The 27,202-nt window shown below is 42.8% G+C and overlaps 1 protein-coding gene across 9 annotated transcripts in view; it reads left to right on the top strand.

The window, feature by feature from the left end:
* The window catches only part of LOC125882978 (pleckstrin homology domain-containing family A member 5-like), a 603,488-nt gene that overhangs the window by 473,454 nt on the left and 102,832 nt on the right, over nucleotides 1–27,202 (top strand). For all 9 annotated transcript variants that reach the window (XM_049567036.1, XM_049567042.1, XM_049567037.1 and 6 more), the window contains one exon: nucleotides 34–269. In XM_049567036.1, coding sequence (XP_049422993.1) covers nucleotides 34–269 — 236 coding nt within the window. The remainder of the gene's footprint in view (nucleotides 1–33; nucleotides 270–27,202) is intronic.

Below are 27,202 nucleotides of genomic sequence, written 5' to 3'. Positions count from 1 at the left end.
CTTTCTTTACCCCTCCTGGTGTTGTGCTTCCAGCCGTGAGTCATTATGGGACCCTGCCCAGCACAAAGACCATGGGTAACATCTCTGAACATGCTGTGGCACTTTCTATCCCCACCTCGCCGTCTCACGGCTCCCTGGCTCTCTACAGCACCTTCTCTCCTCGCCAGCAGGTCGCTCACAACCCCAGCAGCACCCATTCTGAAGTGTCCTCACCCGTCTTCAAGGGGGACGTGACGCTGGACCACCGGCACAGGACACACCCTGCCAAGGTAGGGGCATGGCACTGGAGTTTAACGCTAATGATCAGAATAATGAAATTTCATGTATGCTGCACATTTCATACAAATATTGTAACACAGTATGCTTTGCAAAAGAAGAAGAAATATAGGTATAAAAGACAGATGTAAGAACTGGGTAGAATTTATTTGCTATTTCTATCTATTAGTAGACTTTTACCTTAATAGAGCTACTTCAGGAAAAAAAAAGTTTTGAGTATTTGTTTTACCACTGCAAATACCAACAATTCCCAGTTAGAGAAAGAATAAAAGGTACAGCAAGATGGCTTTTGCCAAATTACTAAATCAGCCCCTGAAAAACACACATCACCTGCAGCTACCTGCAGCTACTTGCAGCCAGAAACATGGGTGAAAAACAGGGTGGATGTATTAGTTGTATTAGTAGCTTACTTTGACCACCGTTGTCATAAAGTATGACAGTGTCATCACATATACACACACATACATACATACATATAAAGGGAGATTCCTCTCTTTATAATTAGAGTAGATGGCTTAGATGAGGCTAAAACTGTCCATATCTTATTGTATTAAGTGTTGTTATTACCTCAGTGGTAGTACTAACCTCAGTGAAAAATACAGTGCATTTTCTGTAGCTGCTTTACATTAAAAGCCTCAATGTGATTTTCCCATGTATTGCTTTTAATGTGAAACAGGGGCACAGGAAGTGATCCCTTTGAATTAATGCAATTTAACACAGCAAACATGGGTGTGATACATCTGTTTGGTAAAAATGAAGAAATTGCCTTTAAACTGAAATGCTTTGAGATCAAGATGAAACCTAACAGGCTAGTCCTCACAGATTCAGTATAGAAATACATAACAAATCTTAAACACAGAGCATTTATAATCTTCATCATGAAGTATGACTCAGTGTTTGAAGGAAAAACAAATATACTTTCCCAGATGAAGTGTTCCTTATAAATATCAATTCATTCTGATAACCACTGAGCTTAAATGCAGATAGACAACAGTTGTAAATCACATTGTCTCTTTTATCATTGCTCTTTCCATAGTAGGAACATTGGATAAAATACAGCTCCCTGGGGTGTCAGTAGCTTAGTGGATAGAGCAGGAGCCCCATGTACAAGGCTGTTGCCTCAGCGGCCCAGGTTCGAGTCCAGTGGCCCTTTGCTGCATGTCCCCCCCCCCCTCCAAACTTGGCTATCCTGTCCATTAAAGGCAAAATGCCCAAAAGATAGCTTAAAAAAAAACAAAAAACACACACACACACAAAAACACAGCTCCCTACTACTGAAACACTGACTGATGTGTATGGCATTCCATCCCCATCAGCTGAGGATGTCCTGAGAGATGCTCCTTCTGATTTCCCCATGAGAGTGAGTCAGGCAGGATACAGAGCTGAGTTTGCATTCAGCGGATGAGTCCAATCTTCCTGTCACCATTGTAAAACCCAGGTCCAACCCCTATTGTATGCTGTGAGTCACAGTGACACCTCAGATAAATTTTTACTGTTTGACTGAGAGACACTACACAGCTCACGTTAATACACCAGACAGCACACATACTTCTCTGTATTTACAGTCAGAGAAAGGAGGAGGCCACTTAAAACATATTGCCAGGTTCAGCCTAGCTCCTCAGCCTACCCGGTAAGGTCTACTCCAGGGTGCTGGAGAAGAGGGTCCGGTCGATAGTTGAACCTCGGATCGAGGAGGAGCAATGTGGTTTTCGTCCCGGACGCGGAACCGTGGACCAGCTCTTTACCCTCGCCAGGGTGCTGGAGGGGGCATGGGAGTTTGCCCAACCAGTCCACATGTGTTTTGTGGATTTGGAGAAGGCTTACGACCGTGTCCCCAGGGGCATCCTGTGGGGGGTGCTCCGGGAGTATGGGGTGGGTGGCCCCTTGCTAAGGGCCATCCAGTCCCTGTACCGAAGGAGCATGAGTCTGGTTCGCGTGGCTGGCAGTAAGTCGGACCTGTTCCCGGTGAGGGCTGGACTCCGCCAGGGCTGCCCTTTGTCACCAGTTCTGTTCATAACTTTTATGGACAGAATTTCTAGGCGCAGCCGAGTGGTGGAGGGTGTCAGGTTCGGTGATGGGAGAATCTCGTCCCTGCTTTTTGCGGATGACGTGGTCCTCCAAGCTCCATCGAACAGTGACCTCCAGCTCTCACTGGGGCGGTTCGCAGCCGAGTGTGAAGCGGCTGGGATGAGAATCAGCACCTCCAAGTCCGAGGCCATGGTCCTCAACCGGAAAAGGGTGGATTGCCCACTCCAGGTCAGGGGGGAAGTCCTTCCTCAGGTGGAGGAGTTTAAGTATCTCGGGATCTTGTTCACGAGTGAGGGTAGGATGGAGCGGGAGATTGACAGGCGGATTGGGGCAGCATCAGCAGTGATGCGGGCGCTTAACCGGTCCATTGTGGTGAAAAGGGAGCTTAGCCAGAAAGCGAAGCTCTCGATTTACCGGTCAATCTTCGTTCCAACCCTCACCTATGGTCACGAGCTCTGGGTAGTGACTGAAAGAATGAGATCGCGAATACAAGCGGCCGAAATGAGTTTCCTCCGCAGGGTGGCTGGGCTCAACCTTAGGGATAGGGTGAGGAGCTCAGACATTCGGGAGGGACTCGGAGTAGAGCCGCTGCTCCTCCACATCGAGAGGAGCCAGTTGAGGTGGTTCAGGCATCTGGTAAGGATGCCTTCCGGACGCCTCCCTTGGGAGGTGTTTCGGGCATGTCCAACCGGGAGGAGACCTCGGGGCCGCCCCAGGACACGCTGGAGGGACTACATCACCCGGCTGGCCTGGGAACGCCTCGGGGTTCCCGCGGAAGAGCTGATGGAAGTGGCTGGGGAGAGGACTGTCTGGGCTTCCTTGCTGAGGCTGCTGCCCCCGCGACCCGGACCCGGATAAGCAGAGGACGACGAGTACGAGTACGAGGTTCAGCCTGATTTTGGCCCGATGCAGCGCTGAGTGGTGTTGGCCCAGATCGCGAACGAGTGTCGTATGTGATAATCGATCGGTTTATCTCCTGTAGTGTGTCATAGTAGACGACAACCTACACTACGTCTGGGATGCCCCACCCGACAAGAAAGCCCAGCATGTTTGATTTATTTATTTTTTTATTTTTTTTGTCTTCAGTCTGCAATCTGCTGCTGTAGACAACTGTATGGCAATAACGGTCCAGCCTTTTTGAGATTTCCTCTAGGGATGTTCCCACACAGAGCAAAAAGGGAAAAATGATGGTGTGATATAGCAGAGGCACTTTAGCAACCTTGTGAATACTGCCATTAGCATCAAGCTAGCAAAGAATGTTATTTCTTCATAATGGAGGATATAAAGGAATAAAAATCACAAACCAAACTTTGACTTACCAAACTGCAGAGGCTTCATTTGAAACAGACAATATTAGAAACAGGGCTTTATTAATTATTCCCTCTGTATTTATCCATGTTAACTTTTAATCCATTCCCGTTTGCCCTGTTATCATGTCGTCATTTCAAACTCAACACTTCCTGTATCCGCTTAAAATTTAAAGCCCCTTATAATTTTAGTTGAGAGAACCCCTTCAATTTCTAAAAAAGGCTTTTATTGTGAAATATTTGCAGGAACTTGTTGTGGAGGATTCAGTGACTTGCTAAGGTTGCATTCGGCACTTCAAATGTAGCTCCTGCCATCTGGTGGTGCTTTTTAGGTTACTACAATAATATTCTGGCTGGGACATAAACAGAGACAGTCAAGTCCTTGTCTGGATCAAAATATGGAGCGTGGACTGGTAGCTGGAGAGGTGCCAGTTCACCTCCTGGGAACTGCCGAGGTGCCCTTGAGCAAGGCACCGAACCCCCCCAACCACCCGGAGCGCCTGTCATGGGCAGCCCCACTCTGACATCTCTCAACTTAGTGCATGTATAGGTCCTCTTTTGTGCGTGTGTGTCTCCTCTCTTCCACACACACACACACACACACACACACACACACACACACACACACTCAGCTCCTGACGTTTTCCTTTTAGGTCAAATACACAGGACAGTTTTATACAGTCTATGGTCTATGGTCAGTCAACAGTCATATTTACAACAACAAATTTACCATGTAAACTTAATAATATCGCACTGAAAACAAATCTAGCATGTCAGTAAAATAAATATTCCTCCCTACATCACAATACTGAGTGAAAAATGAAACATTATCTAAGCATGAAGAACACAAACATCAGTATCAATCATTCATCCTGCCCTCTGTCCCCCCTCTACTGAGCACACTCACTGTCCAGAGGTCGGCTGTCACAGGTACATTTTAAAGCTATGGTCTTCGTTTAGAAAGATTGATCATTATTATTAACATCATTTAGATGGTAGTTATGGCCCAATAGTGCTAGCTACACAATGTGAAGAGCAAAAGGAACCAAAAAAATCCATTCTCTCTGGCGGCTACAGGCCTGCAAAAAAATTGACCAATCACAGCCATCTGGTCCGCATGGGAGTTACCCCTTGCTCAAATTTGCACTCTCTCTCTTACCCTCCGTCCAATCCCCTCGCTCCATTTTGACACTCCTATGCTCCTTGTCCCGCCTCGTCCCAACTCCCCTCCGCATTTGAAAGTACAAGTGGTTTGTAAGGCCCTCGGGATGGGGCGCTGCAGTTTGTTTACAATGGTTGCTAAGCTATTAAGATCAATGCTAACGTTAGCAGCCAGTGGTATGTAGACAGCTGAGACGGTGACAACACTCAGTTCCCGAGGAAGGTAGAATGGTCTGCAGGATATTGAGAGAGCCTCAAGGTCTGGACAACAATGGTGAGCAATGATCCTGCTGTTGTTACACCAGTTGTTATGGAGATAAACACAGAGCCCCCCTTCTTTCCTCTTACCGGACTTGATATTTCTGTCCTGCCGGTGGCTAGTGCGGCCCGCTAGCTGCACCAAAGCATCGGGTATGAGCGGGTGAAGCCAGCTTCCCGTTATGATCATAATCCCACACGTCTGTACATAGTGGTTAGAGGCAATTAATAGCTCCAGTTCGTCCATTTTGTTAGAAATGGATCTGGTGTTTGTCAGGAAGATTCTCGGCAGTGACGGAGTGTGAGGGTACTTCTTTAGCCTAGTCAATATCCCCGAGCAGCGCCCGCGCTTCTGCCTTCGTTCCCTCCGGCGTCTGCATCGCTTACTCGGGCAGCAGATCCACAGTGACTCCGCAGGTCTGCCGATGTCGTCTGGGATGTTGTGTGCCTTATGAAAGTCTCTTGTGATGTCAACCTTGCACTTCCACCCGATGTCAATAATGTCCTGCCGACTATACACAAAATCTGCTCGACATGAGCAGAAAAACGCGGACAAAACTACATATATGAGAAAGCTAAGAGCCGCTGCACTCTTGCGCGCTGCCATGTTCTGTCTCCTCAGTTCCTTTGACCGATGGAGAAAGCTCCAGCAAGATCTGGGCCTGAAAAGTGATGCTGATACAACGGAGTTTTTGCTGAATAGGTAATATTTTGTTTTTATTGTGGATGTTGTGACATGAATAACTATATCCTTTATGTAACTGTATGTTGCTATGCGGGACGGTGTGTGTCAGAGGCTCGGAGGGGAGGGGACACGAGCTCGGAGGGGAGGGATCATGGAGCACAGAGGGAGCTTTTTTCAAATCTTTCTCATCATCTTTTATAAACGTAGACCATAGCTTTAAGATTAAGGCCTCTAGTTTCGCAGACCCGGCGAGGCGGAGGCACAGTGCACCCGCGCTTCGCCAACTGGGTGTGGACAGGCGGATTTGGCAAGTTTGGCACACCGTGCGAGCTGGTGCAGCTACTCCTCTTTTCCACCTCTGTCCCTCCTACCTGCGCAAGTCGGAAAGAGGGAGGAGAGAAAGCGTGGAGTGGGTTTTACACACATCACACCAATCAAATGAGCCCCTCTCCTCGCCCTTAAATGCGCCGCGCGAAGGCGTAATGAGAGTTTACTCAATTTGCCATGGCAGAAGAGAGCAGCAGCGTCAGACGGCCAAACTTCTCCCAGGAGGAAACTGATGTTTTGGTCCGGGAGGTCCAAGCTCGCAGTGTCCGAATATACGGAACTCCACGGGCTGATGATGCAAAGGTAGCCTGGGAGAAGGTCACCACAATTGTAAATCAATGTTGCATTTCTCTCGTGCGCGCGCACTCTTTCTTTCTCTCTCGCAGTCTCACTCTGTTTCTTTCCTTTTGATTTTTCTAAGATGACAGATGCTGAACATATACTCCCTATCTGATGCTGTGGCTGTTTGTGGTTGGCTGAGAGGGATGTGAACCAATTAGTTTGCAGCTGTGTTAATCAAATCAGGTTGGGTTTCCACTGCGCGTGCCAAACGGTACCAATCCCTTTTGATCTGACATCAGATGTGACAGGACAGTCGATTTAGAGATACATTTATGTCCTGATTGAAGATAGTTGCATTGAATAGTGGTTTTGTGTTGTGGCTATTTATTGCATTGTTAATGTGCCTGACACTCTGGAAACCTGCCTGTGAGGTTTTGGTGACGTGTGCGCACTGTCCGCCGGTCAGCCAAACTTCCACTTACACCGGCTGCGCTCCATCTGCGCTGACAGTAGACGTGGTTTCAGCTGGCAAGCTTTTAGCGCACCTTCGGCGAAGCCTTTTGGCACGAAACTGTCACTGCGCCAAGCTGGATCTGTCGACACCTCCCCCTGATGTGCCGCCACATCCATCTCAGAGCACCTCGGTCTGCCAAACTACCAAACTGAGCGTGCCTCGGGTTGTGCTGCTCTAAACTAGCTCTGCGCGGGGTTCGCCACCCTACGCTGCAGGGGCCCTTAATGGTCCCTGAGTATCTGAAACCCTGGAACAGTTGCCTGCTTTTCCAGGCGTAAATCCAGTTTTGTTGCAATGGAAAAATTGATTGTAAGATTAAATTGCTTTAACAGAGATGCTTAATTTCCATCAGTCTTCTTAGTTTAACAATGTTTTGCCTCATGCAATAAATTCCCTTTAGCCCTCTGTAGCAGCTGAATTTAAAGCAGCTGTGCGGAACTTTTTGTTTTCGTTGATTATTGCGCCCCTTTGGTCGAAGCGGTATGACACCCACAGCCTGGTGTCGTAAAATTCCGACTGCAGCCAGCAATTACCGCATGCATTTGTTTTGGAGAGTGAGAGGATTAACTAACGTCAGGTCAGTCCAAGTAATTAATGGAAACAGCAAAATTACTCAGTAAATTCTCCTGTCGTGTTTCTGTTCTGATCTAATCTAATCTGTTGTGTATTTTGAGTTTACTAAGGCTACTGTAGTAGTGTGAGCCTCAAGTTATTCTGGGTAATGTAGTAACCGTTGTTGTGCTACTGCAAACAATGAGAAGCAGCCGTGTACGTTCGGTGTAAGGAGGAATAAACAGTTATCAAGTCATCTGCTGAGTCCGCATTATTATATGAAAAGAATACTCCTACGATTTGGGAGTTATGCCCTTTCTCTATCATTTTGATATTGAGACAGCGGTTAGCATGTCACTTGTAGGGGGTCAATACATCTTGTGCGGAGGGATACACCAGTGAGCAACAGCTGCAGCTGGCTCTGGGACAGGTACGCTAGGTCACTCTGTAAAAACGAACAAAGAGACGACATGGATGATATTACTCACCCGACTGAAAACTGTCCATCAGCTCCTGCAGGCCTGGGCGTTTTTTCCAGTTCATCTTAGGAACATGAAAAAAAGTTTCAGTCATGCCAGGATTAGTGATTGCTGCAAAGTTTTCACTCCTTGTGATGCACTCTCTGCGGCGGTTTTCCTCCTGATGATATATCTCCCCAACGATGGTAGCACCGAGTCCCATTCTGTGCAGCAAAATGGGAGCGGAGGATTAGCCTCTCTTCTCGTCTGCTCAGCATGCAACACATGGAGTTCCTCATCTGTCTGTATCTGCTACAAGAAACTCTTCAAAATCGCGTTCAAAGTCGTCCATTGCAGCTACTAAAATCCGGAGATATCGCTAGGCTAAATAAACAGCTGAGTTTTGTTTACAAGCTACATCTGTGCCTGCTCACTGGTGTATACCTCCGCGGATCACAGCACAGGACGTACTGACCCCCTATAAACGCAATGCTAAACGCTGAGACCCAGCCACTGGACGTACAGACACAAAAAGATATCGATCATGTTGTTGCAATATGAAAACGATAGAGAAAGGGCATAACTTTAAGTCCCAAATCGTCGGAGTATTCTTTTATGTGAAGATACACAGTGAAGACACAACATAATCCTAACACAGCAAAGCTGTTACCTGCAGCCTTCGCTTGCAAAGCTAACGCTACTAACGTTAGGTCAGTCCGAGTAATTAGTGGAAACATGCTAACGTTACACACAAATTAGTAGTAAAGTAAGACCTGTTCATAAATGTTCTGGTGTAGCTCTGAATTTCTTATAAACTGAGGACAACTGCCTGCTGTATATTTGTGTTCATGGTCACAGTCACAGATAATTTTAGATGATGCTCCTTCGTTATCCGCCATGACATCAAAAGTACAACCAAGTCCTCATAGATACATCTCTGGTAAAACTGTTAGGTGTTATGTATTCAGCAATGCCCGTTGCATACTGCTTACTCGAAGAACACTGTAAACAGCTCCTTCTTCTGTGGTTTAATCGCTGCGGGCTGCTGCGGGCGAGCAGAATCACTTCCGCCTTGGGTGCTATATTCTGGTTTGCTGACTTCCGCTGTGTGTCCGACCCGAGCGAGGCTACGCTAAATAGCCATATAGAGAAAGGTTTTTTTGTCGCTGTTGGGTTCAAATAAATATGCGGATCTTCAAGGGGGGGTGATACGAACTAGGGGCAGTTTTATTAATGGTAAAAAGTTTCGCACAGCTGCTTTAATTATATTAACATTAACTGAGTCCAATTAATATGTGTTTGTTTCCTATTGTTATCATTTCATTTTAATACTGTTCCTCTTTTGATGCTTTGAAAAAATACAGTTAAAGAGCAGATTGCAGGTTAGAGACCCCAGTGAATCAATGTATAGGAAAATGATGTAGGAACTGAATTTTCATTGAAATATGCATATGTATACACTATAGCGACCTCTGGAGTCGGTTTTGTGAGAGAATTTTACTTCCGCATTATAAAAAGCTAAACCGGAAGTGACGTAACCGGAGGGAGTGCAGTCAATTTGAACAATAGGAAAATAATGGATATTAATGCTTTTGTGACACTGAAGAGGTTGTGAATGTGTATTCATACGAATATGACAGACCACAGCCTTTTAATTACGAGCCTGTTAGGCATCAAAGAGACCAAGAACAGACCAGGGTCAGGAGAAATAAGGGTCAAAGGAGAGAGATTCAGTTGTGGTGCGAGGAGAACCACTAGAGGACTGGGCAGATGTCTTGGTCAGTGACCGCCATTAGCTTGCCTTGTATATATCTATGAACGTTAGCAAGCTTTATCTAACACTGTGTTCACATCACAACATTTGCAATCATGTGTCAGGCTATAACTAGTAATGATTGTCTAATACCGGCAGGAGTATTGATACTTACCCATAACAGAAACTAATGAGCTTTTATCAATCGTATTTCACACTGCATAATATAACTCCACACTACGTTGTATAGTGCTTTACCGTTACTGCAGGAGAGAGAGAGAGGGAGAGAGAGAGAGAGAGAAGGGGTAGAGAGATAAACAGCTTCCTAATAAATGCTTTGTTTGATAGGTGCTTGTATGGGAAATGCCGGTCAATGGCCTCAGCTGAGGAGAGCATGTGCTGCAGGGAGGTGGACCCCTTCTGGGCCCTGGTGGAGAGTCTCACCCCCAGACCAGATATATCATGCCTGACACTGCACCCAGGCTTTGAAGCAAGCTGTCTGAATCCATTTGTGCTCCAGATAGCCTACATGAGCTTCAGGCAGGAGCGTGGCCCTCTCTAGGCCAGCAGACATGAGTATGTTTAGGGCAAAAATAATCTATTACTCTGTTGAGTTCTTTCAATTGTCTGATTTTCTATAAAATTAGAATAAAAGCCTTGTGGACCAAGATGGTGAAGTAGATAGTAAACAGTACAGCTAAGTAGTTATATGTAGATGAATAGCAAATTGGAAAAAAATTTATTTCTCTATTTTAAGTTGCCCATATTTAGGTCCTCACTACCTGTATTACACTTTTTGATGACGTAAATAATAAGACATCAATATTGATATTGTGCCCCTATCCCCAGGCAATACCACTATACGGCTTACAAGCAGGTTGTCCACTGGGCCTATGGCATTCTGGGCAGGCACATAAGAAAGCCTTTACCTTCCTGTGTTTTGTCTGCCATCAGAAAACAGTTTCCAGATGAAGAAGGAATATACAAAGGCTCTGAATGGCCTCATTTAGGTGACAATAAAAAAAATCACAATCACAAAGTGTCTTACTGTATAAAAACTTTATATGAAATTTAGATCAGATATATATCGAACAGATCTGCATTACTGATTTGGCCTGCATGCACAGCAGCCTAAGGCAAATAACAATCATGTCCTATATCTATCTATCTAGGCTAGATAGATAGATAGATACATACATACATACATACATACATAAACTATTACTGTATTTATTTGTTCATGAATTGCAGATAAGAAAATAAGGCACATTCTGTAAAACAACCTAAACTCAAAATTTGAACTTTTTAAAATATGTATGTACCAAATGTACATTGAAAGAAAAATATGCCAACTGACCCATTTAAAACTAGAAAGCACTCAGAGTGCATACTTCCAAATAAAAGCCATCTCAGTTCTCAATTAGATATTTCATTTATAGAAAATGTTTTAATTGCAATTCCAGTGCATTTGGATCTACATCAAAATACACATAGAGAAAGTCATGAGATATGTGTATTTGAGTATAATAAGCATAAATAAACAGTTAAAAAAAGAGTCAAAAATGCTTTCTTGCAACACTGAGAAAACTTGAAAAACAAAACAAAGAATGAGTCATTCAAACCATAACATCTGTGCAGAGTTCTTTCCTGCTGCTCTATTTTTCCCTGGGTTTCTCCACAACAGGCAGGGCAAATGTTAAACAAGGACATCAGCTTGCTTTGGCACACAATGAACTTGTCAGCAGCACTGAAAAAAGAAAAAAATATTATTTCTGACTATGACACAATTTGGTGACACATAGGGCTGTAGTTTCCCGGCGCGGTGCAGGGTGGCGAACCCCGCGCAGAGCTAGTTTTGAGCAGCGCAACCCGAGGCACGCTCATTTTGGTAGTTTGGCAGACTGAGGTGCGCTGAGATGGGTGTGGCGGCGCAGCAGGGGGAGGTGTCGACAGATCCAGCTTGGTGCAGTGACAGTTTCGTGCCAAAAGGCTTCACCGAAGGTGCGCTAAAAGCTCGCCAACTGAAACCACGTCTACTGTCAACGCAGGGGGAGCGCAGCCAGTGTAAGTGGAAGTTTGGCTGACCGGCAGACAGTGCGCACACGTCACCAAAACCTCACAGGCAGGTTTCCAGAATGTCAGGCACATTAACGATGCAATAAATACCCCCCAAAAAAACACTATTCAATGCAACTATCTGCAATCAACACATAAATGTATCTCTACATCGACTGTCCTGTCACATCTGATGTCACATCTGATGTCAAAGGGGATTGGCACTGTTTGGCACATTTGGCACGCGTAATGGAAACCCAACCTGATCTGATTAACAAAACTAACTATCTTCTGCCATGGCAAATTGAGTAAACTCTCATTACGCCTTCGCGCGGCACATTTAAGGGTGAGGAGAGGGGCTCATTTGATTGGTGTGATGTGTGTAAAACCCACTCCACACCTTCTCTCCTCCTCCTCCCTCTTTCCGACTTGTGCAGGAAGGAGGGACGGAGGCGGGAAAGAGGAGTAGTTGCGCCAGGCGCACGGTGTGCCAAACTTGCAAAATCCGCCTGTCCACACCCAGTTGGCGAAGCGCAGGTGCGCTGCGCCCCCGCCTCGCCCGCTCTGCGAAACTAGAGCCCACAATCTATCTAATCTAAATTAAAAGAAGAAGACTTACTTGAGGTCAGGGGGAGATTCTTGAGGTGGCTCTTTTGACAATTCCTCATCAGATGACTCACTCATTTCTCCCACTGGGATACATGACATATCACCAGCTTCGTCCATGAAAACAGAGGAGGATTCATCATTGCTGTGTACAGGACTGGCCAGTGGAGTTGATATTTGTTTCTCAAACCTTTCTGTCTGAGTCCCCACACTGACCATCTTGGGCTGTAACTGGACAGCTAGGATAAAAAAGAGGTCAACCTTATATAATTGTGCAACATCATACATTCGGTGGCCACTTTGATAGGTACACCTGTACAATCTAATGCCATCTAATACAACAGCAATTACATGTTAATTATGGAGGTCATAGTTAGTGTTGGAGTTGTACTAGCCTGCATCATACTGAGAGTTTTTTCTAATATTTTGCCCTCCTACATTATGTAAATGGCTGTGTGGCATGTACATCTAATTCTAGATGTAAGAGTAATGTTACACAATGATATAAATAATGACATAATGATATAAAAGCTTGAGATTACACTGTGAGCCAAAGTGAAGCACACATGGTTGAGGAGCCAGTGGAGAGAAGGCCTCTTCCTCTGGGTCTACATGCACTGCAGCACTGGCTGTAGGTGCATCTGTTATATCTCCCAAATCCTTATTACACACCAACATTACACCACATGAAAATAAATTACAAATGTGTTAGATGTGCAAACAAAGTCACCGTTACCAATTATGCCTTCTTATTTGTAAACAATCAATCAATCAATCAATCAATTTTATTTATAAAGCCCAATATCACAAATCACAATTTGCCTCACAGGGCTTTACAGCATACGACATCCCTCTGTCCTTATGACCCTCGCAGCAGATAAGGAAAAACTCCCCAAAAAAAACCCTTTAACGGGGAAAAAAAACGGTAGAAACCTCAGGAAGAGCAACTGAGGAGGGATCCCTCTTCCAGGACGGACAGACGTGCAATAGATGTCATACAGAACAGATCAGCATAACAAATTAACAGTAATCCACATGACACAATGAGACAGAGAGAGAGAGATAGAGAGAGAGAGAGAGAGAGAGAGAGAGAGAGAGAGGGATGCAGGTAATGACAGTAGCTTACAACAACATTGTTGAAACTAATAATATTATAGTTATAGTTCTGGCTACTGTGGTACAATATGTTGAAAGTATGTATTAATATCTGGCAGTATACATGTTTGACAATAGTCATATGTGTATAATAACAGTAGAAGTATGACTAATGACTAATGATCAGCAGCAGGAGGCATCTGGCAGGACCACGGCAGCAGCACAACCACACACGTCACGCTGTCCAGGCACCGTTGCGATATGAGTTAATCTGAGAGACAGTGGAGCACAAAGGCTCCGGAGAAGAAGCCGAATTAGTGACATCCAGAATGGCCAAGTTAGCAAGATGCAGTAATAGAATACGAGAGAGAGAGAGAAGGAGAGAAGGTGCCCGGTGTATTATAGGGGGGTCCTCCGGCAGACTAGGCCTAAGTCAGCCTAACTAAGGGCTGGTACAGGGCAAGCCTGAGCCAGCCCTAACTATAAGCTTTATCAAAGAGGAAAGTCTTAAGTCTAGTCTTAAATGTGGAGACGGTGTCTGCCTCCCGCACCGTAACAGGAAGATGATTCCACAGGAGAGGAGCCTGATAGCTGAAGGCTCTGGCTCCTGATCTACTTTTGGAGACTTTAGGGACCACGAGTAACCCTGCGTTCTCAGAGCGCAGTGTTCTGGTGGGATAATATGACACTATGAGCTCTCTAAGATAAGACGTAGCTTGACCATTTAGAGCTTTATAAGTTAACAGTAGGATTTTAAATTCAATTCTGGATTTTACAGGGAGCCAAAAACAGAGAAGCTAAAACAGGAGAAATATGATCACGTTTCTTAGTTCCTGTTAGTACACGTGCTGCTGCATTCTGAATTAGCTGGAGAGTTTTTAAGGACTTACTAGAGCTACCTGATAATAGAGAGTTACAGTAATCCAGCCTAGAGGTAACAAAAGCGTGGACCAATTTTTCTGCATCTTTTCGGGTCCGGATAGGCCTAATTTTCGCAATATTACGCAGATGAAAAAATGCAGTCCGTGAGGTTTGTTTTAAATGAGAATTAAAAGACAAATCTTGATCAAATATCACTCCGAGGTTTCTTACGGTAGTGCTCGAGGCTAGAGCAATGCCATCTAGAGAAACTATGTCATCAGATAAAGAGTCTCTGAGTTGTTTGGGGCCAAGAACAATAACTTCAGTTTTGTCTGAATTTAACATCAGGAAATTGGTGCTCATCCAAGTTTTTATGTCTTTAAGGCAGTTATGGAGTTTAGTTAATTGATTACTTTCTTCTGGCTTCATCAATAAATACAACTGAGTATCATCCGCATAACAATGGAAATTTATAGAGTGATTTCTAATGATGTTACCTAAAGGAAGCATATATAGAGTAAATAGGATTGGTCGGAGCACAGAACCTTGCGGAACTCCAAAACAAACTTTGGTACGTGAGGATGATTCATTATGAATGTCAACAAACTGAAAACGATCAGATAAATAAGATTTAAACCAGCTCAGTGCAGAACCTTTTAGGCCAATTAAGTGTTCCAGTCTCAGCAGTAGAATTTGATGGTCAATAGTGTCAAACGCTGCACTAAGATCTAATAAAACAAGTACAGAGCCAACTCCTTTGTTTGAAGCAATGAGAAGGTCATTTGTAATTTTAACTGGTGCTGTCTCAGTGCTATGATGCACTCTAAATCCTGACTGAAATTCCTCAAATAAATTATTATCATGGAGAAAATCACACAGCTGGTCTGCGACTACTTTCTCAAGGATCTTTGACATAAAGGGAAGATTAGATATTGGTCTGTAGTTGGCTAACACCTCTGGATCCAGGGTGGGCTTTTTTAGTAGAGGTTTAATTACAGCTACCTTAAAAGACTGTGGTACATAGCCTGTTAATAAGGATATATTGATCATATCTAATATATGAGTGTTAACTAAAGGAAAGACCTCCTTAAGTAGCGTAGTTGGGATGGGGTCTAAGAGACACGTTGATGATTTAGATGAAGAAATCACTGCGGTCAATTCTTGAAGAAAAATTGGGGAGAAGCAATCTAAATATATATTAGGTCTTACAGCTGTGTTTGAGGTTAGATAGGTACTATCTGAGGACAGGAGGTCATGAATTTTGCCTCTAATAGTTAGAATTTTGTCGTTAAAAAAGCTCATAAAATCATTACTGCTAAGGGCTAAAGGAATACAAGGCTCAATAGAGTTTTGACTCTCAGTCAGCCTGACTACAGTGCTGAAAAGAAACCTGGGGTTGTTCTTATTGTCTTCTATTAATGCTGAGTAATAGTTTGCTCTGGCATTGCGGAGGCCCCTCTTATAAGTTTTGAGACTGTCTGTCCAGATTAAACGAGATTTGTCCAGTTTGGTTAATCGCCAATTCCTTTCAAATTTTCGCAATATTTGTTTTAACTTACGGGTTTGAGAGTTATACCAAGGAGCAAACTTTCTTTGCTTTTTTAACTTCTTTTTAAGAGGAGCTACAGAGTCGAGTGTTGTTCGCAGTGAGCCTACGGCGCTATCGACAAAATGATCAAAGTCGGTACGGGAAACCAATGTTACTGAGGGACTTGGTATTGAATTTAACGACAGAGTAATCTTTTGCTTAAATTTTGCGACAGCATTATCTGATAAACATCTAGTATAGTAACTGTTGCTGAGTGGCGTGTAATCGAGTAAAAAGAAATCAAAAGTAATCAGATAATGATCCGATAGCATGGGATTCTGTGGAAAGACTTTCAGGTTGTCAATTTCAATTCCATACGTCAGAACTAGATCGAGGGTATGGTTAAAACAATGAGTGGGTTCATGTACACTCTGACTGAAGCCAATGGAGTCTAATAATGAGATAAACGCGGTAGCCAGGGAGTCATTATCAACGTCAACATGAATGATAAAATCGCCTACAATAATAACTTTATCTGATTTAAGAACTAAACTGGATAAAAACTCTGAGAATTCAGATACAAATTCAGAATACGGGCCAGGAGCACGGTACACTATAACAAATAAAAGTGGCTGCGAGGTTTTCCAGGTCGGATGTAAAAGACTAAGAACGAGGCTTTCAAATGAATTATAATCTAGTTTAGGTTTAGGGCTGATTAACAGACTAGAGTTAAAAATGGCTGCAACTCCCCCTCCTCGGACGCTGCCTCGAGGAATGTGGGTATTACTACGACTGGGAGGAGTGGATTCATTCAGACTAACATATTCATCTGGACACAGCCAGTTTTCAGTGAGACTGAGTAAATCAATATGATTATCTGATATTAATTTGTTTACTAACACTGCTTTAGACGATAGACACCTGATATTTAACAGTCCGCATTTAATTCTCCTGTTTTGTCTTTCTGTCACAGAAGAGGTTTTAATTTTTATGAGGTTGTAATGCGCAACTCCTCTTTGTTTAATTTTAGATTTAAATAATTTAGGTGGTCGGGGGACAGACACCGTTTGTATAAAACTATGAAAACTATGGCTGGGTAACTGAACTAGAAGCTCAGAGAGGCGTATAGGACTGCGAGTCTGAGTCCTCATCTCAACTCTGGGTTGTCAGGGATTTAAATTACTAATAAAGTTTGCCAGGTTCCTAGAAATGAGAGCAGCTCCATCCAAAGTGGGATGAATGCCGTCTCTCCTAATAAGGCCAGGTTTTCCCCAGAAAGTTTGCCAATTATTAACGAAACCCACATCGTTTGCTGGACACCACCTGGACAGCCAGCGATTAAATGATGACATGCGGCTAAACATGTCATCACTGGTCAGATTTGGGAGGGGTCCAGAGAAAACTACGGAGTCCGACATCGTTTTGGCATATTCACACACCGAGGCAATATTAATTTTAGTGACCTCCGATTGGCGTAACCGGGTGTCATTGACGCCGACATGAATAACAATCTTACTGAATCTACGTTTAGCTTTAGCCAGCAGTTTTAAATTAGATTCAATGTCGCCCGCTCTGGCCCCAGGGATACATTTGACTATGGCCGCTGGTGTTGCTAACTTCACGTTTCTCAGAAAAGAGCTGCCAATAACCAGAGTTTTATCCTCAGCGGGTGTGTCGCTGAGTGGGGAAAAGCGGTGGGAAACGTGAACAGGCTGGTGGTGAGCCGCGGGCTTCGGCTTGGAACTGTGCTTCTGGCGAACCGTAACCCAACCTCCCGGCTGAACAGGAGTTACCGGAGGACAGTTAGCAGAGGCTAAGGCTATGCTATGTGGCTCCGCACCGGCTACAGGGGCCTGGCTAACTACCGCAGCTACTGAATGGTTTTCCATGGTGCGGAGCCGCGCTTCTAATTCGCTAAGCCTCGCCTCCAATGCAGCAAATAAGCTACACTTATTACAATTACCACTGTCGCTAAAGGAGGCAGAGGCATAACCGAACATTTGGCACACCGAGCAAGAAAGAGCAGAGGGAGAAGCCATCGCTAGCTGTAAAGCTAATGTAGCTACCAAGGCTAGTAATGTGCAAACAACAGCTAAGAGCTTAGCGAGAAAGTAGTAGAAAGGAGGAGAGCTATAAGTGCTTAAACAGAACCAGTGTAGGTTAAGACTGGAAGTAGACGTTAAAGCAACTGAAGTGAGAAAACAGGCTACTAGAATTCACCAGAGCAGTACAGAGACGCTGTCACAGAAACACCAGAAATGACACAACTCGCTTACCACAATACGTCAGCACGTCCACGAGGTTCCAGAAAAAGTAAATTAACAAAATGCATTGCTAATGCTAGCTAACATTATCCATTATGCCTTATTCGCTGGGGGGGAGTTACAAGCTAGCTAAGTTGCCTTGCAACAATCAACACGTTATCACGTTGCATCTCATTATTTAAAACCATTATTTTAATTTGGAAGTTAGCAAATGTTAGAAAACAGTACTTACGGTGTGCAGCTCACATTTTCGTCGAGCTGAATCTCTGACGGATCCATGACCATCATGCCCGTCAGAAGCCGCTGCTGATGGCGGACTTGATAAAGCCGCTGTGTGCACTGAAGGAACCTCGCCAGCATTGAGTCTCACCCACTCCTGGCATTGGCATCCCATCCTGAACTCCATCATATCTCTAAAATGAGCGCCACATATATGGAGTTAGAGTTGTCTCATTAATACCCGTAAATGCACAGATGGTGATCTACAAATATTTCTTGATCTGCACACGTTTCATAATTATGTGTGTGAACAGATTGACAATCTGTGTGTAAATGTGTAATCTGTAAATATAAAACACATTCCACAAATACAAAAAATATCTGTGAATACATTAAATTAATTGCAAATAAATGAAAAGCATTTGTGAATATCTTCCTAACATTTACAACTTTTGAACAGGTGTTTGTGATCTCAGTTTTTGTGAATCGAAAAAAACATTTGTGGATCTCAGTTCTACGCATGTGGATTTGCTTTTTACACACACAGATTTTTGAGACAAACTTTCCCCGGTCCGAATGAAAGTGCACTCGTATCACTCGGCCATCTTCGGAAAGCACGTGATCACCCAGCTGATGATGTCATTTCCGCATATGAAAGTAAGAGCACACAGTCTTTCTATGAGCTGTTTTTTGTTGTTTTTTTTTAATAATAATCAGCGATAAGTAACGTGCATTCATTGTTTTATGTTAATGTCATACAGTGAATATTAGTGTGTGTTTATTTGTTCCATGTATCTGGCACACACTTTTGTATACATTTCTGTTCGAGTATGAAAGGCACGGTGGCTTGGCTGCTTCTTCAGTTGGCAGTTATCAGCCAACTCATCCTTTATATTTTTTATTTATTCTTTCGAGTAGGATTAAAGTCACAAAGCACTTCACATCTTATTTTAGTGTACTCTTACTAATGTAGTTGTAATGTCTGTGCTGACCGCACTGTGTTTAGTTAGGTTACATCGTTTCAGTGAGGTTACGTTAACTGTTGTAAGATATGAGAAGTGGCAACACCCTGGTTAAGGGGGAGCGTATCTATGTTTCCAGGGTTCTGTGTTTCCCGGGTTCTATGTTCCCCACTTACACAAAAAAGGTTCTATGTTTCCCGGGTTCTATGTTGCCCGCTCAACCAAGCGGGAAACATAGAACCCTTTTTGTGTAAGCGGGGAACATAGAAGCTTTTTTGCAGGGTTAAGTGGGGAACATAGAACCCGGGAAACATAGAACCCTGGAAACATAGGGATGACCCCGGTTAGGTTAAGGTCTTTGATAGAACAGCTGTTGGTGTTGGTAGCTCTTTTTGTTTAGAAATGTAATATTGTAGTTGTATTGTTCATTGTTAGTATGTCGATTGCGCTAAGCTAACATTAGCTACTGAAACAGCATCTGTTGCCATGGCAACAGTAAACATTCATGTTGCGGGCTGGGGGGACAAAAGCAGGGTGCAGCATTTTATACATTGTTAATAGACCAGAAGTCAGTACCATCCAACCTGTAAAAGATAACTTGTGTCATGTTTCACTTACCATTGCATTTATTGTAATCATGCACCCCATTTGTTGTTTTGTCAATGAAATGATCCCTGCCTCCTTGTGGGCGCACTCGCTTTAGTTTTAGAGCATCCTGTCCGGGCAGGTACTCGTTAACCGGGTTCATCCACTCCCACCCTCCAGGGCTTTGTTAAATGATCTTCCTTTGCTTTCTTTACCATTTTTGGAATAAAGGGACTGCACACGTGCACCATATGTATATATATACTGCCTCTTGTCCAATGAAATTACTCGGTCGGAACTAACTGTTGCATAGTATTATACAACAGTTAGTTCCGACCGAGTAATTTGACAATACATATAATACATATATGTATTATACAACCGTTAGTTCCGACCGAGTAATTTCATTGGACGAGAAGCATTCCGTGAGTGCTGATATAGAGTATAACATCAATGGGACTTGTAACAGTAAAATCACTCTGCTCATAGGTGTTATAAATATAAATACAACCGTTAATTAACCAGCTGTCACACTCGCAAAACTGTCACTATAGCATTACACCAAGAAGATGGATATTTTCCCCAAAATTACATTTGAATTAAATTATGAGTGGTCGTCAGGAGAGGGCGAGGAAAAGGAAAGCCAGGACTCTTCAGTGCAGACCTCCAGGTGTGTTTGAATCCGTGCCAACATCCAGGTTTGCCAACGTTTCATCAGCCGAACTGGACGAAGTTACAGCTGCAGATCAATGTAAATACAAAGTAGCTTGTGAGTCGTGGCGTGTGTGCTGCGTTGCCTTGCAACAGACTGGGGGAACTGGGTTTTTTTCGCAGAGCTACATAACATACTTAAATAATTTATTTCATCACTTTTTGTTAACATTTCCTTACTCAGCATTGCTGTTTAAGCTCTTGTTGACCTGTTGTATGTAAGGGATAATGTATAATGAGCCAGTGAATACTGGGAAAATAACTCCCGACAGGGGAATAGAACCCCGATGCGCAGCGGATTACACGGCTAATTATCAGTTATATAAATAATGTTGTCTGCCTCCGCAAAGTGCATTAAAACCGACCGGATTCGACAACTTTTGGTGAAAGTTTTGTACTCACCCAGGCTTAGTGGACTGAACCGAGGCATAAAACTCTCGTAAAATGTCATTAAGCATGACTGCCGAGTGTGTATTCAAATCTGTGTTCTTTTGTTTTTGGCAGAGAAAGTCCGTCAGTATAGTAGTGGTAGTACAGTACAATATAGTACAGTAGCCCATTTTGTTGTCTTTTTTGTATTTATCTCATCTTTCTCCTCCTCTATCTCTTGAAGCTCTTCAGGTGTCAGTTCCCTGTGTTGTTTTTTGCTTGATTTTTTTCTTTCCTTCTCCATTTCTTTTTCTTCAGCGGCATCCCATTCCTCAAAATCCTTGTAGCTACTCTCCAAATAAGTTAAAAGAAATGTTAAAATCAGCCATTTCTGTTTGTTTTTTCCCTCGGAAGTTGTTTGACAGCTGCAGTGTTGCAGGGCAGTGTCCCTAGCAGCGCTGGGCTATATAGCAACTGTGTAATGACCGTTGATACTAGCTACGCTGAATGCCGCGACTGACCAATCAGAATACAGCATTTAATAGAGCCGTGTAATAAAAAAGCAATATCATGTTGTACTGTATATTGTCACGGCTGTAATTGTCTTCTTATACATATATATATATATATATATATATATATATATATATATATATATAAATATATATATGTATACGTAGATATATAGATATATACACATATATAGGCTATATATATATATATATACGTGTGTGTGTGTGTGTATACATAGATATATATATATAGATATATATATGTATATATAGGCTATATATATATGTGTGTGTAAGGGATAATGTATAGTGAGCCAGTGACTGCTGAAAAATAATTCCTGACAGGGGAAGAGGGTGGGAGTGGATGAACCCAGTTAAAGAGTAGCCTACCCGCCCGGACGGGACGCTCTAATACTAAAGCGAGCGCGCACACAAGGAGGCAGGGGTGATTTCATTGGTCAACAGTAAATCTGGCATTCTGTTGGTTGGGGGATAGTGACAGGGTTGTTACACAAAAAAAATCCAAGCGCAGGGCAGAAATCTGAGAGCAGAAATTCTGCAAGCGCACAGAAACAGTTTGAGTGCCAGGAGAAAAGCCGAAGCTTGAGCAGGAAATCTGTGCAAGCAACATGGTTATCTGAGTGCAAGCAACATGGTATCTGAGTGCAAGCACACAGTTTGAGCAGAAACAGAGTAGATCCAAGCACAAGCAGAGGCTATTTGAGTGTGAGGACAGGGTTTTTGAACGTGAAATCAATAAATAATGCTCTCAAACTGATAGACCACTCTCTTAAATAAAGATAGGGATAAAGCTCCATATGGCAGCAGATGCTGTTTCAGTAGCTAACGTTAGCTTAGTACAATCTACACATTATCAATGAACAATACAACTACATTATTACATTTCTAAACAAAAAGAGCTACCAACACCAACAGCTGTTCTATCAAAGACCTTAACCAGGGTGTTGCCACTTGTCATATCTTACAACGGTTAACGAAACCTCACTGAAACGATGTAACCTAACTAAACACAGTGCGGTAAGCACAGACATTACAACTACATTAGTAAGAGTACACTAATAATAAGATGTGAAGTGCTTTGTGACTTTAATCCTACTCGAAAGAATAAATGAAAAATATAAAGGATAAGTTGGCTGATAAGTGCCAAATGAAAGAAGCAGCCAAGCCACCGTGCCTTTCATACTCAAACAGAAATGTATACAAAAGTGTGTGCCAGATACATATAACAAATAAACACACACTAATACTCACTGTATGACATTAACATAAAACAATGAATGCACGTTACTTATCACTGATTATTATAAAAAAAACAACAAAAAACAGCTCATAGAAAGACTGTGTGCTCTAGCCTCGCGTCACCAGGCTGGTTTCTATTCAATCTGAATTTTGTCTGGATTCTGGTTCCAGTCTAGAGAGCGGATGCCGAATTCACCAAATTCACCACAGTAAAAGTGTTCACCAAAGTAAAACTTTAAATTCTGGTGCACCATGGATTTGGGGTGATGAGTGGTGTAAGAAAATCGATTAACTTAATGGCTTGGGGCTTTTCTTGTAAATTATATTCTTTAAATTAAAGTTTCACCACATTTTTATTAGCTTGGTGCTTTTATTTTGACAGAAAGGCGCATCCATCGAATTCCGGATCCTGTCTCACTCGCCCTGGTTCCAGTTCCTTTCCAAAACGGCCACTAACAGCCCCAGACTAGTGTGCTTTTACTTTCACATGCGGAAATGACATCATCAGCTGGGTGATCACGTGCTGTCCGAAGATGGCGTAGAGTGATACGGGTGCATTTTCGTTTGGACCGGCGGAAAGTTGGTCTCAAAAATCCGTGTGTGTAAAAAGCAAATCCACACACGTAGAACTGAGATCCACAAATGTTTTTTCAATTCACAAATAAAAACTGAGTTCACAAATGCTTGTTCGAAAGTTGTAAATGTTAGGAAGATATTCACAAATGCTTTTCATTTATTTGCAAATTAATTTAATGTATTCACAGATATTTTTTGTATTTGTGGAATGTGTTTTATATTTACAGATTACACATTTACACACAGATTGTCGATCTGTTCACACACATAATTATGAAACATGTGCAGATCAAGAAATATTTGTAGATCACCATCTGTGCATTTACAGGTATTAATGAGACAAATCTAACTCCATACACATACGACAGTGTTTTCAGAAACAGATGCCAAAGTGAAGTCCCGTCTCTTCACCTGCACAAAACGCACCCAGACGATGTCTTGACAGGTTGGGGTTTGTGCAACCAGCACAAACACATTAATTTACCATGATGATGATAAATAAATGCAGAATTAAACTACTGAAAACAGACCAACTCACTATATCACGACCGCTCAGACTCACTACCACCTACTACTACGCACTTAGCTGAGGCAGAGTTGAAGAGATCGACTCCCTCCCGTTACATAATATGACGCGATGTTCGGGAAAAAAAGCGTTTTTAGGAGCTTTGCTCAAAAATGGCCACTTTTTCCTCTGAATATGTGCCCTTATGTCTTGTAAAACATATTAAATCCTGCATTAACTTTTCACATGGTCATTTTCATACAAAGTTAAGTATAACTTTTGTAAAAACTTTAACCTGCAATTTGTTCTTTAAAGGGCACTACAATGTTTCTGCTTGTATTAGCTAATTAACGACAAATCATGTATATTTTACATTACTGACAGTCATCATTATGCATGCCATTCAGTTTTAGTTCAGCTTTTTCTCAACTCTACATTATTGTTGTAGAATTGCACTAGAGTTTGGCTCACATTATGTATATGTATGCATACGCAGTTTTGTTTTAATGAGGATCCTGGCTGCAGTGTTTCCAGTTGTAGATACTGGTATCTGTTGCTAAGCACAGACATCTCTAGACGCCTCTCATTATGACATTATCCATCTCATTTTTGTGAATGCAATATTTCAAGAACACTATGAGGGAATTTCTTCAAATTATGGCATAAACATTCATTTGGACACAACAATGAAATGATTGAATTTTGGTGGTCAAAGGTCAAGTGTGTCAGTCTGACCTTGCATCGGTCTCATTCTCGTTTACACAATATCTAAGAGGAATTTCTTCAGATTTGACACAAACATTCACTTGGACTGAAGAATATCGGTTTGGTGGATAGAGCAGGTGCCCCATGTACAAGGCTGTTGCCGCAGGGGCCAGGGTTCGACTCCAGCTTGTGGCCATTTCCTGCATGTCACTCCCTCTCTCTCTCCCCCCTCACACTTGTCTGTCCTATCCATTAAAGGCTAAAATGCCCAAAAAAAATCTTTAAAAAAAAAAAAAGAATTGTGTGGTTGAAGTTAAAGGTCAAGGTCAGCGTGACCTCACAAAATATGTTTTTAGCCATAACTCAAGAATTAATATGCCAATTATAACAACACTTCACACAAATGTGTAATAGGATAAAATAATTAAGTTATGACAATTTATATCCAAAAGGCCAAAGGTCAACTTCACAATGACAGCATAATATTCTGCATAAACACTTTTCATCTTTCCATTATTCAACATCATATCTCAGGAACAGAGGGGAAAATATTTGGTCAGATACTTAATTGGTGACACTAATCTTGGGTGTCCACCTTGAAACTGTGCTGATTTTATAGATCCTCTGTGCTGTCAGGGGGAAGATGTGTGTGAAGTATCCATGTTTCCACAGACATGGATGTAAACCGTAAGAGAAACTTGACAGGTGCTCGAAGACATACAACCGTGGTATTTCTAGTTGACATTAAAATGGGATTACAACGATAATGTATGACTTTGAGATACTCCTCAGGTTAAGGAAATCAACTCACCACTTTTGTAAACTAAAACCCACTTTTTGAGGGTTTTAAAGGACAAGATGAGCTCAAGCTACAGCCCTGACTACATGAGGCCCCTTTCCACCGCAGGAACTTAGGGGTAATTTTACGGGGCTGGGGCCGTTGGTGCGTGTCTCCACCGCAGGAACCACCCCCGAGGGACAGAGTTCCAGAACTTTTACAGGGGCTAAACAAGTCCCTGCCTCAGGGTTGGTACTCAGAACGGCCCCGAAAGACTCCTGGCTGGGGCTTGGGGATTACTTGGAGCTGATTGGATATACTTAAGGAGGGATGTGACGTCAACAGAAAGCAACAAAATAGCCAAAAAATATTTTTTTCACGGGCCATTTAGTGAGTTATTACAGACACCGCTATCGGCTAACAGCGTCCCTATGTCGCCCCGGTCAAAATGGTCGCGCAACGATTACGTCACATCCAGAGGCAGCCCGTAACTTTACAGGAACCTTCCTCGTACTCCGCTCTCTCAGTGGAGACACGGCGGTTGAGAGGACCGAATGAGAGTACGTTCCTGTAGTAGTTCCTGCCCCCCAAATAGTACCAGGAACTTCTTCAGTGGAAACGGGCTAAGATTCCTGCCATTGGTGATGCCATTGCCATCAGTATACAACAAGCAAAAACAGCTGAAGCCAAGGTTAATGGATGGAAGGGTGGTGAAACCTAGGGATGGGTACCGAACCCTGGTACTGAACGACCAGTTACATTATTCAAGACCACAGTATTGATAAGCTCTGACCTTAACGGTTCTGCTATCAGTACTGGAGCATTTTTGTTGTTTTGTTTTTTTTTACAAGATAAATGTTATCTAGCACATTTATCTCACCAACTCTGTCAATTATCCGTCATTGTATCATAATTTTCGCTATTCTCCCTGAAGACGAGAGATCTGTCATGCTCACCCTGGCTGCCTGCTGTGCGTGAGTGGAGAGCAGGGGGGCAGGGCTGTTGTTCCAGTGACACACACACACACACACACACACACACACACACACACAAGACAGTGCATACACCAACTCAAGCTCGTAGCCTACCTTTAGATAGATAACGATGGTGGAGAGAGCCAAACGGTCAAAGGTGTGGCTTTACATTACAAGAGTTGATGCTGACACAGCGCGTTGTCACAAGTGTGACAAATGTTTTGTGTGTAAGGGCAGCAACACTAGTAATTTGTCAAAACACCTTGCGAAAGTGCATCATATTCAGACAGAAAGATGTACAGTGTTTGACTGCCCTAGCATAGCTAGTTCACCTATGTCCAGTCCAGGTTTGTAACATTATGCTAGCAGCCAACACGTGGAGTTAACCATTAGCTATTTTGTGGCCCTATTTACTGATTTTATTTGTGTATTTTTCAGATACTTCTAAATACATGAATATAACCATAATTATAGCCTGGGCTGGGTGCGTGGGATTAGAGGGGAAATGAGCCATTCACATTTCTCTCTTTGTGGCAGGACAAACCTCAGCGCTTTAGGGACTGTTCTTTACTTATGAAGGGACTGTTACTTTCACTGGTATCGTACCGTGGGTCCCAATTTTGGTACCGTGACAACACTATTATTTTACATTTCAAGTTGTAAAAAGTAAAATGTTTTGTTAAAAAACTATTTTGTTGCATAATGAGAATTGAGAAAATAAAGCAATTTATGCTCTTAATTTGTTTTTTTCTTCCTCAAAAAGTATCAATAAGAGTACCGTTAAAATACCGGATCGATAAGCAGTACCGATAAGAATAGTAGTACCATTAAAATCTTAACGATACTCATACCTAGTGAAACCTGTCTCCCTTTCTGAGCATGATGTCAGGAGAGCTTTCAAGCATGTTACACCAAGAAAGCAGCAGGACTAGACAGTGTAAGTGGGTAGCTCCTCAAACTGTGTGCTGATGAACTAGTGTGGCTTTTCACAACAATATTCAATCAGTCACAGGCTCAGTCTTTCATATCCACATGC

This window comes from Epinephelus fuscoguttatus, linkage group LG22 (assembly GCF_011397635.1).
Source record: "Epinephelus fuscoguttatus linkage group LG22, E.fuscoguttatus.final_Chr_v1".
Lineage (NCBI taxonomy): Eukaryota > Metazoa > Chordata > Actinopteri > Perciformes > Serranidae > Epinephelus > Epinephelus fuscoguttatus.
Note: the sequence above shows the minus strand (reverse complement) of the source record. Positions and strands in the feature narration are given on the sequence as shown.